The following is a 15,124-nucleotide window of genomic DNA, read 5'->3' as shown; positions in this document are numbered from 1 at the left end:
AACAATGATTATGTCAGTGTAGCTATGGAATAGAAACCATTAAAAAATACACAAGCCAATCATCGGAACAAGGGTGATAGACTGCGAGAGAGAGGTAAATGGGAGACAGTATGCATGATCAATAGTATGAAAGGCAAACAGTTAAAGGAGGGTGAAAAAGGACAACAAACCACAGTCATATTACCATAACGTCATTCACGACACTGAGCAGAGCTGTGCCTCTACACTGGTCTGAATTTAAATGGAATTACAAGGTGTCAGACGGGTAACCTGTCTGACAAAACAAAATATCCCAATATTGGGAAGAGGACAGGAAGATTTGTACTAAGGAAGCAAGGAATGAAGGGATTTAAAATGGGGGTGGAGCAGATGGTAACAGCTGTTTCAAACAAAGTATGGATTTCATGCAGAACCAGCAGCAGTGTGATGAGTGGAAGCTAGGGTTCCAGCAATGGCCCATCCTTTATATTGCACTTTGATGACATTACCCTGAAGCTTGTATTATATGCTGCATAGGACCTGAACATTTCTGTCTCTATTTTGATTGCTCTGGAGGTTTAGATAGTGTTTATAATATACAAAGGAACAAAGAAAATTTACAGCTCAGGAACAGGCCCTTCAAGCCTGAGCTGATCCAAATCTACTGTCTAAATCTGTCGCCCAATTCCTATGTATCTGTATCCCTCTGCTCCCCACCTACCCATGCAGCTGTCCAGACACATCTTAAATGAATCTACCGTGCTGGCTCTACCACCTCTGCTGGCAACGCATTCCAGACGCCCACCACCCTCCTTGCCGCATGTATCCCCCTTAAATTCTCATCTTGAAACCGTGATCTCTTGTTATTGAATCCTTCACCCTGGGAAAAAGCTTGTCTCTATCCACCCTGTCTATACCCTTCAGAATTTTGTAAACCTCAATCAGGTCCCCCCTCAATCTCCTTTTTCTAATGAAAACAGACCTAACCTATATGTCATGGTTCCACAACTTTTCACTGTGAAAGATTGTCTCCATTTGTGAGGAACAGGGGAACACAGACTAAACATTGTTAATGCACTTGGGAGTAACACAGTCTCCCCTACATGGAAGAGATACAGGGGAGCTCAGCCCAGCCGCCAGCAACCTGCAGTAGTGCGGTGGAGTTGGGATATACACTCCTGTTTCTCTATTCTTCACAGAAAAAGAAATAAAAAACAAAACCTCCCTCCGACTTCTGTATAGTCTTCTGTTGGGCCCTTTAGAAGAGCCATTGTAGGACTGGAAAACAAAATGGAGCTTGAACAACATATGCTGGTAAAACAAAACCAGTGATGTACTTTGATAGAGATGATAAAGGTCCCTCAGTGGAACAAAGTAGTACGGGCGCGGGATGGGGGAGGAAAAGGAGTGCTGGGGTTAGTCAGAGGGATTCTGAGAATGGAAATACCAGGTAGGGCTACGGTGAAAACTCAGGGTGAGGGAAGTGGGCAAAGGGCAAGAAAGTAGCAGGAGAAGGTGGTTAGTAAAGCAGAGGAAGCCAGGATCCTGGATAACAGCCATCTCATACATATACAACTTATTAAGAGTGGAAATAAGCAAACTAGAAAATATTCAAAAGAATAAAACAAACCAACATTCCTCTGTAAAAGTATGCTTTTTAGGTCCAAGGAGAGAATTCTGTAAACACTATCTCAACAACAGGAACAGGCTCAGAAGCAGAATTTAAAGCTGTTGCTTTTTTGGTCTGAGAGAATTTTCTCCCAAAGTAAATGACAAACATCATTTACATTTAACATGATCATTATACTTAAGGTGACAACAACAAAAATGAAAGTTGCCGTAGACCCAGAAGACCATACGCTGCTCTCTCATTAGAGACAATTTGACCTGAAGGTCAGCACATCTCAGGTGAGGAGTCAGGTCGAGAAGATGGGGCCTTGACGATGACCTCCACGATGACCTCAGCTAGTGTGGGAATTGAACTCACACTGCTGGTGTCACTCTGCATCACAAACCAGCTGTCCAGCCAACTGACCTCCAAAGCTGACAACTTAAGACAACTACGACTGACCATAAAATCAAACACTGCACAGAAACAGAAGGAACGTGGAAAAGAAATTTCGACCTCTAATTTTAGAAACAAAATTATATATTATGGCAACATCACTTTCAAATACAGATTAGGCTAATTTTATGTATGTATTCATAAATGATGATTAATATTCAATTGGGAAAGAAGCATTTTTAGTGTATTATTTTTAGTTGAGACAACATAACCTGGATAAATTTGGCAGCAGCTCTGCATGCCTCGAGATACGATCGATGAAGAACCCATTTCCCAGCTGCCATAGAAGCCAAGTATTTTTCATTACGTAATGGTTGCCCAACAATGATGTGTGTGCAGGATGGGTCAAAGCATTGTCTATCTAATACTACTGCACCTAAAGAGAGCAACAAATTCCACATTTACTCAACAAATAGTAAAATCACTGGTTTTGAAGATATACTTATTACAAATGATGATACAATAAATACAAACCAAGATTCCAGTTACAGCACAAACATTTTGTCTGGATTGAGTTTCCTGCAACAAAGATTTACCAGTCTGATCTTTTATAAAGCTTGCTATAAAAAATCTTTACCTTAACGTTTTGATGAAATACTCATTTGTTATACCTATACTCAATTCACGTTAATGCCAACAATTTATTATGGGCCTTCAATCACCCAATAGTTTAATTCTAAGACAATCATTCAATCTATTTTACACAAATATTATTTTAGGCTTCGGAATAAACAAATGATTTAAATCAATCTGGTCTTTTCGAGTCTTAAGATTTGCTGATTTTTCAGCTAAACTCTGGTAATACATTTATTTCCCAATTCTGATCAAACCTATGTTAATCTTTGATCCGAACCATTTTTGGACCCCATTTGAACAGAGGTTGTTCAGCCACAAATCTATCAAAAGTGCCTACACCACAGTACCATGTACACATTTAGCAATTTTTCTTTACAATTCTCAATTATCTCAAAGCAAGTTTTGTTATTTCCCTGCTACCAAAAGCATTTTGTTCCCTATGATTCATATCTCCTTGCATTATAATGAGCGTCATTAAATTAATGACTGATGCCAGTGTACTGGAAGTTCAGGAGTACCTCTCTGATGTGGTTATTCCTCCTACTGGGACAATAAATGTTAGTAGACCATTTGATCTGGGAAGATATTGCAACGGATGCACATGAGCATTTTCTAACATGGGACACTGCCACAGGAGGGAGGGCCACTGTAGCCATTTGTGGTTCCTCTCCTGTGATCAGTTAATTCAGCACATGATGGAATCTGGGTTCCTGTACCTATGGTTTAGTATCTTGCTAACTGTTGTCATAAATAATGGAATGTGGTACTTATTTATAAATCATGGAAAGGGTGCAAGGTGCATTCATAAGAATGGTGTCATGGATGAAGGATTCCAATCACATGGAGACACTGCAGAATTTGTAACTGATCTTTTTACAGCAAAGAAGATTCAGAGGAGAATTAGATATTCGAGATTGTGAAGGGTTTTGATACAACATCTAGGGAGAAACTAACTGGGATGTTAGTAACCAGAGGTTTAAGGTAATCAGTACCAAAGGAAAATAATTTGGTAGCAGCCAAGATGAAGATGTTTTTGCTAAAACACAGCTACACAGACTGTGGTGGATGCGGAGACATAGATAAATTAATTAGGTTAGATTAGATAATTAAAAATATGTCTATCTCCTCCTTCATTTTACTCAAAGAGTAATGGGTGTTTGGAGGTGTGAAGATCTTATTGGGGTAAAAAGGATAACTTTTCGGACATCTGATACGAAATCTTTCCATATTTCCTTTTATTTGATCTATTGTAGTTTATGTTTCTTTCTTTAATAAACGTTTTGTTCTGTGCTAAGAATACACTGACAGTCTATTGTAAATCTGTCCAGTAACTGACCTCCACAGTAAAGTTTACGTATTATTTTACAAGCCAGATTTGATTCTGGGATCTGACTTGTACTGAATTAATATCAGCTGGGATCGTAACAAAAATACGATGGCTCAGTGGTTAGCACTGCTGCCTCTCAGCACCAGGATCCCAGGTTCGATTCCAGCCTCGGGTGACTGTCTGTGTGGAGTTTGCACATTCTCCCAGTGTCTGCGTGGGCTTCCTCCAGGTGCTCCAGTTTCCTCCCACAGTCCAAAGGTGTGCAGGTTAGGTGAATTGGCCATGCCAAATTGCCCATAGTACTAGGTGAATGAGGGAGATGTGTCGGGGTGGGTTAGTCTTCGGAGGGTCGGTGTGGACTGGTTGGGCTGAAGGGCCTGTTTCCACACTGTAGGGAATCTAATCTAATCTAATCAGGTAATCACGACATACACTTGAAACGGAAAACATTTCAAGGCTATAGGGTAAGAGTAGGGAACTGAATCTTACTGCAGCTGTCATGGGCACGACAAACTAAATGGTCTCCTTTTGTGATGTAAGAATCTATGATTCTAAGAATCAAACATAGTAAAGTAGCATTAAGCAAAACATAATCTTTTGAAAGTGGAAATAATAGCACGCGATACAAGGAAAACACCACACCTAACTCCTCGATAAGATGGCAGTAGTCAATCCGCTCCTGAGGGTTCAATGAGGATAACTGGAACCTGCGCGGAGTGTGTGATTCTTTAGTATTACTGTCAACAGCAGCAACCTGGAATTATAAGAAAACATCACAAGATTTATTTACTATCAATAACCAAAACAAATATTCAGTAAGATGAACTTTATTTCTCATTGCTCATGGGACTCTAAAATCTTTGAGCCAAGCTGTCAGAACTTTCATGGCTTAGGGCTGACTAAGGTTCCACTTGTACTTTTAAGCTTTGGTGACCCTACAGTTGTTCAGATTTTCAGAAGATACAAACATGAGCATCTGCAAATATGGTTCAAAGGACAGGCTGTTCGACTTCCGTTATTCTCACAGATATTCTGAACCAGATTAGCTGTCACAGAGTGTTAAAAGGCACAGGAACTGCGTGGGAAGACAATGAGAAATACCATGCTAAACACTTGGCCTAATGTTTTATCGCTCACCTATTAATGCAGAGACCCAGGTAACGTTCTGGGTACCCAGGTTCTAATCCTGCCATGACAGATGATGGGGTCTGAGTCAAATGATAAATCTGAAATTAAGAGCCTAATGATGACCATGAAACCATTGCTGATTGTTGTAAAAAACCATCTCGTTCACTTTAGAGAAGGAAACTGCCAACATTACCTAGATTGATCTACGTGTGACTTCAGACCCCCAAAGCATAGTTGATTCTTTTTTGCCCTCTGGGCAATTAGGGATGGGCAATAAAATGTTGGCCTAGCCAGCAATGGCCATATCCCAAGAATGATTTTTTAAAAGCTTTAGATATGGTAGACAGTTGTGTTTGAATAAAAGATAGATATTAATCGATTTAACAGAACTGAAATTAAATTTCAATGGTCTTGGAGTGCTTTTCTACTTGACGAGCTTCAAGTCATTTCGTTATCACTTTACATTGATACAAGTCAAAATGTCTGTCTCAATACAATGTTAAAAAGCATGAACAAATATACAAAACATAAACAAGCAAAATAAACAAAAACAAAAATTAAAAACAAAATCGATGAGTACTGCCTGGGAAACAAGGCAAATCCTGCAAAATAGTACAAGAAAGGGCTTGTAAAAACACCATTAAACAATTGCAATGTTAAGGACAGATGAAAAAACTTTTGGGCTTAGAATCAAAAGCACTGGGATGCAGTAACAGCCTTGCTGTCAGAGGAGTTAAATGAACTTTAGCCTAGTTCTCCTGGGTTCTTCCTCTACTCATTTAAATTCTGCTGCAACATTCTCTCTCATCTAAACATAACACACATATGCATTTTACTCGACCATTACAATAAATCAAAGTGTTTGCCAACCTGTTCTTTAGGCTGTGGTGCCACAGGTGGTTTTGTCAGTGGAAATGCTATACTAGGAGCCTGAGGTGTAGGGGTGAGACGATCATCCTTCATCAGAATGTCACCATTTGTTACAGGAAGACACTGAGGAATTTCTGTTATAGAAGAAGAATTAATATAATATTTTTGCACGTAAATATTGCTAATGCACATGTTGCACTCAATGAACCTCTGAAGGATTAATTTAATAATATTAAAACAAAGCACACATTCTGAACACATTGCTTACCTTTCCTCGGAGGCCTTATTCTGAAACAGCGTTTTATTTATTTTTTAAAAGAAACAGAATCCAAATAGTAGGGAGACAGATGCATAGAAACATTGAAAATAGGACAAGTAGGCCATTCATCCCTTCCAACTTGCTCTGCCATATAATATGTTCATGGTTAATCATCTGACTCAGTACCCCATTTCCACTTTCTCCCTGTACGCTTTGTACCCTTCACCCTAAGCACTATCTAACTACTCCCTAAAAACATTCAATATATTGGCGACGATTGCTTTCTGTGGCGGACAGTTCCACAGGCTCACCACTCTCTGGTCCTTAAACTGTCTTCCCTAGTCCAGGAATTCCTGGTCATAGTAACATCCTTCCTGCATTTACTCTGTCTAACCCCTTTAGAATCTTAGAGGTTTCTGAGAGATGCCCCTCATTCTTCTGAACTCCAGTGAACAATGTCATAATCAATCCAGTTTCTCTTCATACATCAGTCCTGTCATTCCAGGAATCAAATTGGTAAACCTTCATTGTACATCTTTCACAGCCAGAACATCCTTCCTCAAATAAGGAGAGCAAAACTGCACAATATGCCATGTATGGTCTCACAATGGTCCTGTACAATTATAGCAAGACATCTTTGGCCCTATATATGAATCCTCTTACTACCAAGGTCAATATATCATTTGCCTTCTTCACCACCTGCTGCACCTCCATGCTTACTCTCAGCGCCTAGTGTACAAGAACACCCTGGTCTTGCTGCACTTCCTCTTTCTCAATCTAAGAGAATTTCTTTCTCTACAGATGCTACCCAACCTGACAGCTAATTTCAGCAGTTTCTATACAAATGCCAGATTTCCAGCAACTGCAATGTTTTGCATTTGCCCACTGAAAATAAAAACTGTTTTTTAAAGTCGGCAACTCCAAAGCTTTTCTATTCACTGTTAACCAGTAGGAAAATAACAGTTACTGGCCACCATCAGCATAACTCAAATTAATTTTAAAATGCATTAACCTTCACAGTATATCAGATATCGCTCGAAAAAGGTGTTAAACGATTCAGCATAAAAACGAATAAAGTACACATGGAATTAGTTTAACATACCTATTGCAGCAATTTCTGAATCAGTTAAAGAGTCTTTGTGTTTTGCATTTCTTTCCTCCACTTGCTCTGTATTTTTCTGAAATTGCTCAGAGTACTGAGAGGGGCTGCCCGGCCACTGCATGTTATTGGCTAGTTTGGCTCTCTCTTCTCTGGCTGTTGGATCATCCCAGATAATCTGCTCATTCTGTGATGGCTCTGTATTGATTTCTGCAACTGCTGAATGTGAGCGCCTAAAGACAGAATCTCCAGTAAACTAACTTGGAAGTACAAATGTGAGGTAGAATAGTTATGCTTTCATAATGACTTATTTTTGGCTCTAATTAAATGAGTTACTGATGCTCAAAATGACCTGTGGATTTCACTTTCAAAACTATTAAGAATACTTTTAATTTAATTATTATCATTTTAAAAACATTACTACATTTCTGAAATTTATTTTTCAGAAATCCAAAGAATTTTACACATTTTTGTCCTATTAATATTTTGTAAAAGGCTCTCATTTTAAAAAAAATGTAAATACTGAATTTTCAGTTTGAATAATGCACCATGTACAGACACATAGCTGTAAAACTGAAGACGACACTTCAACAATTCAGCTGAGTTGCAAACATAAGGAAACAAACTGACTAAACAAACAATCATTTTAAAAAACATTTCAATCATACTTAAAAAATGTATATGATAAAGATATATAAGAGTCACAGAGATATACAGCACTGAAATAGACCCTTCGGTCCAACTCGTCCATGCCGAATAGGTATCAGAAATTAATCTCGTCCCATTAGCCAACATTGGCTCATACCCCTATAAACCCTTCCTATTCTTATATCCAACCGAATGCCTTTTAAATGTTGCAATTGTACCAGCCTCACCAATTCCTCTGGCAGCTCATACCATACACGCACCACCCTCTGCATGAAAAAGTTGCCCCATAGGTCCCTGTTAAATGTTTCACCTCACCTCGAATCTATGCCCTTTAGTTTTGGACTCTCCCACTCCAGGGAAAAGATCCATGTCTCTCATGATTTTGTGAATCGCTTTAAGGTGACCCCTCAGCCTCTGACACTCCAGGGAAAATAACCCCAACATATTCAGCCTCTCCCTTTAGCTCAAACCCTCCAACCCTGGTGACATACTTATAAATCTTTTCTGAACCTTTTCAAGTTTCACACCACCCTTCCAATAGGAGGGAGACTAGAAATGCAGCACTTTTGGAGACAGTACTCCAAAAGTTGCTGAATCAATGTCCCGTATAGCCGCAACATGACCTCCCACGTCCTATACTCAATGCACTGACCAAGAAAGGAAAGAATATCAAATGCGTTCTTCACTATCCTATCTATTACGACTTCATTTTTAAGGAACTATGAACCTGCAATTCAAGGTCTCTTTGTTCAGCAACACTCACCAGGACCTTACCAGACAATGAAAATTCATTTGCAGAAGCTAGACAAAACGTACCACTGGAATAAGGTGCAACAAGATCCCACTTCACAATACAGTTTGCAAAAGGACACAAATATTTCACATTTGTAAAAAAATAAAGTAATTAAATAGGCTAATACATATAGCTCAAATGATAGCCCTAAAGTCAAATACCCATCAGGCACCTGAGGGATTCCAGCGCTCTGCTCCGTCCAGAACGAACCGCGCTATCAGCTGATGTGGGAGAGTACTCCAGTGCTCCTCTTGACATGGCTCCACGGTGCCCTACTGACCTCTCCACTCTTGTAGCAGACATTATTTCTTGTAACTGACGTTGGAAATTCTCTCTCATTTCTGAAGTTTCAGTCAAATCTACAACAAAGATTGAACATGTATGACAAATTTGAAGAACTCCAGACTTTTATCTTTCAAAAACATATCAGAATACGAGGATCTAAATCCAGGATAACAGAGATGTGTTACAGTTAATCCCATTTCCCGCTTAGATATTTTGCATCTGTCCTCAGCTGTACCCTTTCTAAAGGTCCAAAGTCATATGTTTATGATATTTATTTGCCCTGCATGCTGTCAGAAATGGGTAAAAACAATGACTGCAGATGCTGGAAACCAGATTCTGGATTAGCGGTGCTGGAAGAGCACAGCAGTTCAGGCAGCATCCGAGGAGCAGAAAAATTGACGTTTCGGGCAAAAGCCTTCATCAGGAATACAGGCAGAGAGCCTGAAGGGTGGAGAGATAAGTGAGAGGAGGGGGGTGGGGGTGGGGAGAAAGTAGCATAGAGTACACTGTAATGCAATCTAAAATCTAATTTAATCTATTCATCTACCCATCCAGATGCCATTTAAATGTTGTAATTGTACCAGCCTCCACCACTTCCTCTGGCAGCTCATTCTGTACACACACCACCCTCTCTGTGATGCTACCCCTTAGGTGAACCAGATTTAAATTATATGGGCTAGCACCCTTGTTTAAATGGGAAATTATACAACTATACAAATACTTTAAGAACATACCTCTTATTATTGGCAACAGTAATTTCAAGGATACAATGACAAGATCCACTTAGCCCTTTAATGTTGACAAACATTGCTTCGCCTCTAAACAGGAACAAGACGTAAAGAACAAATAGCAAAATGAATGAACTTGCTGCATGATAACCAACTGATCGTATTCACCTCCACATTCTTCGCTTTGTTCATTCTGGAGAGTTCTCCCAACTTTCAGCTGTTCGTCATTTTCGCTTTCTAGTTCCTCAGCCTCTGGCATGGCAGAAGTCTGTCAAAAGAGACTGTAATCATTTCTTTGCATTGGAAAACCAGCAAAATGAAATGACATTTAATAACTTGTTGCTTGGACTTTTATCAAAATAACAAATGGTGAAATATCAGAACTATGCAAATAAATGCAAGTCTGTTTCGTTTAAAAATGTCAGCATAGAGCATGAGTTATTCCTGATGAAGGGCTTTTGCCCGAAACGTTGATTTCGCTGCTCGTTGGATGCTGCCTGAACTGCTGTGCTCTTCCAGCACCACTAATTCAGTATATATCCTAGACTGAGGCAATTCATATACATTATACTTTAAAACAGTAGTGCAATGATAGATTAGTGTATTATTTTTGATAGTGTGAAGCTTTCAAAGTCAATGCAAAGTTGTTTTGAAGTTCCAAAAAGTTTATAAAATTAGATTTACTTAAACCAAACTGCAGAAAGCATATACTGTCTAAGTAGCTGCACAAACTAGCAAAGAGCAAAGCATGTATGTCTTTTAGTCTTGGTCAAAAGTATTTGTTAACATTTGACAGAGAACCATAATCCAGAGAAACTTATGACTTGATAAGATGATTTCCTTCATAGGAACAGAAATAGGTCATTTGAGTTCTTAAGCCTCTGTCAACCATAACTTGTCTGCATCTTAATTACAACTACCTCTCCTAGTTTCAAAACCTTCAATACATTTGCTTAATAAAATCCTCGCAACCCAAGTTTTGAAACTTTCAATTGACTTGGCCTCAATGTCTTTCTGGAAACAAAAGTTCCAGATTCTAACTCCATTTCACATGAGAAAGCCTGTAATGACATCATTCTTGAATGACCTTGCTCAAATTTTAAGGTTTATTGTGGACTCCCCCACCAGAAGAAATTTTGATAAATCTTTTCATACCAAGAAATGCGCTCAGACAAATCAGGTAAAAGATAGCCTTAATAATGTCACAACTTCACAATAATCAATTCTGTCCCTTTATATAAACTATGTTCCAAGTTAATGTCAACTTATTTTGCCTAAAGACTTTGAAAGTAAAATGTCTTCCCTGCAATGCCCAAGGTGTACCAGCTGGGAGTGTAACTTGTTGTAAACTCAACACAGAAGGGTGATATACTTAACAGCTAATTTATTTCCCTACAGAACATACATATATTCTGACCAATGCAGCACCAACTTGCTGTTTTCTCAAGGTACTGAGAAATTTCCTTTTGCTCCAATTATGAATTGGTTATGAACTAAATGGTTGAATAGTTGTGGAGATACTGAGAATGTACAGCATTTAGGAAAAAAATTGACAATGCAAATTCAATGTCCTAATTTGTATCACTCTTTGTCAAACCTCTTGAGATGCAAAGAAAACAGATATCTGCTGAGCTTGGAATTCATGTTTAAGAGCCACACAGCTAATAAGATGAAGATACAGGCTAAAAACATGCTATGAGACATCTAGCTTACTGGCATGGCTGTTGCTGATTCATGCTTTGTGGGAAATTAGAGGAAAAATTACTTGAAATAACAGAGGGTGAAACAAAAATTATAAGCAGAGGGCAGAAATGGGAAGACACAGATGTTTGCATTTTAAGGCAATACTGTGAACAAATAAAGGGTTCAATCATAAAGAACCCTGTATTTTCACCAAGCTTTGCAAAGTGATATGTTTTTAAGGTATATATGTGAAATTTAAATAACTCCTGGATATTTACTACAGAAATCACATTCTTCTCAATCTGGAATGAAATAAATGGTACTTCTTTGGAGCGGTGACATTTCTACAATACCTGTTCTTCTCTGCATCTTGCTTGAGAAAGATACGTCTGTGTGGACACTCTGGTTTCTTGGATTGCACTCATATCCAAACTCATATTTGGATTATACGTGTGAGGATAGAGAGATTCAGGCACCTTCCTCTGTTCATCAGCACACTGTATATAAGAGTTCCAGAATTAGCAATCCAATTGACAAACTATTCATAAACTATAAAACTACAGTGGAATATTAAATGAAGATGCTTAGATGGAGGCTCGTGCAGAGCATAAAGACCATTTGAAATCAAATGGGCCAAATAGCCTGTTTCGACATTATAGATTTAATTAAAACAGCAATCACAACATGCCTGAACATTTCAGAGTGACAAACTAAAGATATAATTTCCAAGGAGCAATATTAAGACAAGCAAATTGTTAATTAGCCAATTTTTAATCACTAACCCCAGGTTTATAATTCCAAGCCAATAGATAGATTGTAAATCTGTTCAATTTTCTAGTTCTTCCAGTTTAGTTTGTAAAGGATTTAAGCCAAGTTACTATTGTGAGTTTTACTCATATCTTAAAACAATATTTCATAGAATCATCATAGAATCCCTACAGTGTGGAAACAGGCCATTTGGCACAAGTCCACACCGACCCTCTGAAGAGTATCTCACCCTGACCCATTCTCCTACTACTCTACTTTTCCCCTGACTAATGCAGCTAATCTACACATCCCTGAACACTATGAGCAATTTAGCATTGCCAATTCACCTAACCTGCACATCTTTGGACTTTGAAAGGAAACTGGAGCACTCAGGGGAAACCCACGCAGGCACGGGGAGAATGTGCAAACTCCACAGAGACAGTCGCCTGAGGCTGGAATCAAACCCGGGTCCCTGGCTCTGTGAGGCAGCAGTGCTAACCACTGAGCCATCATGTCATAGAGATGTACAGCACAGAAACAGACCCTTCCGTCCAACTCATCCATGCCGACCAGATATCCCAACCCAATCTAGTCCCATCTGCCAGCACCTGGCCCAGATCTCTCCAAACCCTTACGTTTCCTATAACTATCCAGATGCCTTTTAAATGTTGCAATTGTACTAGCTCCACCACTTCCTCTGGAGCTCATTCCATCTAATGGAATATTTATAATGGAATTCTCATTCAGAAAAACAAACAAATGTGATAATGAAATATATTAGCAATGGTTTACAACCAGAGATTGAACAGGAAAATCAATTACCCTTGTGGATGTCAATCAAATCTGCTAAAAATCAAATGCAGACCATTTACACTTATTAGGAAGCTGGTAACATGATGACATAAATTCAGCAGCATCAAAAGAATGTAAGAAGGACTCGACAGAATTTGCTTCACACATTCAAGTTTGTTAAAGTAGTAAAAACAGAAGGTGTTGGAGAAACTCAACAGTCCTGGTAAAATGTGCAGAGCGAAAGAGTTTGTGTTTCAAAGAAGAGTCCCAAATTGGAATGGACTAGAAAATGAACTAATTGGCTAGAAAATAATGCTTTTATATTGGAGACATGGTGGAGAGGGGGGGCAGGGAGGTCAGGTTGAATAGATGGTGAGGGTGCCTATAGCAAAAGGCAAAGGGAGTTTAAAGATGGTACAGGAGTGTTAAACTTGAACGCTATTAATGGTAGGTGTGAATAGCAGAAAATAGGTCAGCTCTGTAGAGAGCAATACACCTATCATTAATATCAATTTTTCATCCATGTCTCTCAACTACCATTGGTGAAATTAAAATGAAACAAAGTATTAACGAAAGATCAATAACGTCTGATCAATTTTTATTATTAGAATATGCAAAATAGAAATAGGCCTCTGAGCCTGTTACCCTCATTCAATTAAATGATGACTGGTCTTTCCTCTCAACGCCACCCTTACATGTGCCATACACGTACCATCTACCCAAATCCCTCAAGTCCTTTAGAATGCAGTAACTACAATGCATTACTGTTGGAAAACTTGAGTTTCTGGCCAAGAACATATTTTCACCAGGTCCCAGATTGATAGCTGTAAAGGGAAAAATATTTCTCTTACTGCAAATAGCCAATATTCAGAGACAATGTGTATGCCCTTTTCTTTGATAGACTTGTATTCTCGATTGCTGTCATTCTGCCGTCCCTGGTAGATGAAATGGGTTACTGTTTCATCGAAACTCCATCTAAAAATACAAATGCAAAGTGTAACTTGGAGTGTAAAGTTCATTTCAAGCTGATTAATATAGGAAACATTTATATTGAGAAGTGACAACTTAGCACCTATAAACATATACCTGTAATCTGCTCCCAGGGAGGCTGCAATTGCATTCAAATCCCCCTGTTTCTTACCAAGCTTCTTACTCACACAAATGACTACGTCTGCCAGAACTTTAGGCTCTTCCTGTAAAGGATTGAGAAAAGAGACAGGATAAGAGTTATAATGAACATGTTGCACTTTACTTTGGTTAGGTTTTAAGGAGAGAATTACAAAACAGAGAAAAATGATTCCATTTTGTACAAAACCACTTGGTTAGAAATAATTCTAATTGAAAAAAGCACTGATTCATAGAGTGATAGAGATGTACAGCATGGAAACAGACCCTTCGGTCCAACCAGTCCATGTCGACCAAGTATCCCAACGAAATCTAGTCCCACCTGCCAACACCCAGCCCATATCCCTCCAAACCCTTCCTATTCATATACCTGTCTAGAAGCCTTTTACATGGTGCAATTGTACAAGCTTCCACCACTTCCTCTGGCAACTCATTCCAGAAACGTACCACCCCTCTGTGTGAAAAAGTTGCCCCTCAGGTCTCTTTTATATCTTTCCCCTTTCACCCTAAACCTCTAGTTCTGGACTCCCCGACCCCAGGAAAAAGACTTTGTCTATTTATCCTATCCATGCCCCTCAATTTTGTAAACCTGTGTAAGGCACTAATATAGATTGTAGCATCAACAAACAAAGGCACAAAACAAATCACAGCCACGTCAAATTTGTTTGCTAGCACTCCTAAAAAGGTTTAATACACTTATACTTTACAACATAACGTTGAACATAATGACTAACAGTGTATTTGTCTGATAAAAGAGAACTTAAAGCATATGGGAAGAAAGCAGTAAATGTGATTTGATTAGAGATAGCGCAATGCAGTATACCAGCAATGGAGAGACTAGATGGGCCAATATTCTACTTTTTCATTGTAACATACTGTGATTTGAAGATTCATTAGAAATGTTATGTTCTAGCTGGTCAGGCCACTTTTTAGAATATTGCATACAATTCTCGTCTCTCTTCTATAGGGAGAATGTTGTTAAACTTGAGGATGTAGAAAAGATCTACCACGAAATTGCCA

General features: G+C 38.8%; 1 protein-coding gene across 2 annotated transcripts in view; it reads right to left on the bottom strand.

Moving 5' to 3' along the window:
* Positions 1-15,124, bottom strand: part of topbp1 (DNA topoisomerase II binding protein 1) — a 60,406-nt gene that overhangs the window by 13,780 nt on the left and 31,502 nt on the right. For both annotated transcript variants that reach the window (XM_072560475.1, XM_072560476.1), the window contains exons 16-24: positions 14,066-14,172; positions 13,831-13,954; positions 11,794-11,937; positions 9,926-10,025; positions 8,917-9,103; positions 7,307-7,536; positions 5,946-6,079; positions 4,590-4,701; positions 2,257-2,420 (exon numbers count right to left, since the gene is read on the bottom strand). In XM_072560475.1, coding sequence (XP_072416576.1) covers positions 2,257-2,420; positions 4,590-4,701; positions 5,946-6,079; positions 7,307-7,536; positions 8,917-9,103; positions 9,926-10,025; positions 11,794-11,937; positions 13,831-13,954; positions 14,066-14,172 — 1,302 coding nt within the window. The remainder of the gene's footprint in view (positions 1-2,256; positions 2,421-4,589; positions 4,702-5,945; positions 6,080-7,306; positions 7,537-8,916; positions 9,104-9,925; positions 10,026-11,793; positions 11,938-13,830; positions 13,955-14,065; positions 14,173-15,124) is intronic.

The sequence above is a fragment of the Chiloscyllium punctatum genome, chromosome 41 (genome assembly GCF_047496795.1).
Source record: "Chiloscyllium punctatum isolate Juve2018m chromosome 41, sChiPun1.3, whole genome shotgun sequence".
Classification (NCBI taxonomy): domain Eukaryota; kingdom Metazoa; phylum Chordata; class Chondrichthyes; order Orectolobiformes; family Hemiscylliidae; genus Chiloscyllium; species Chiloscyllium punctatum.
Note: the sequence above shows the minus strand (reverse complement) of the source record. Positions and strands in the feature narration are given on the sequence as shown.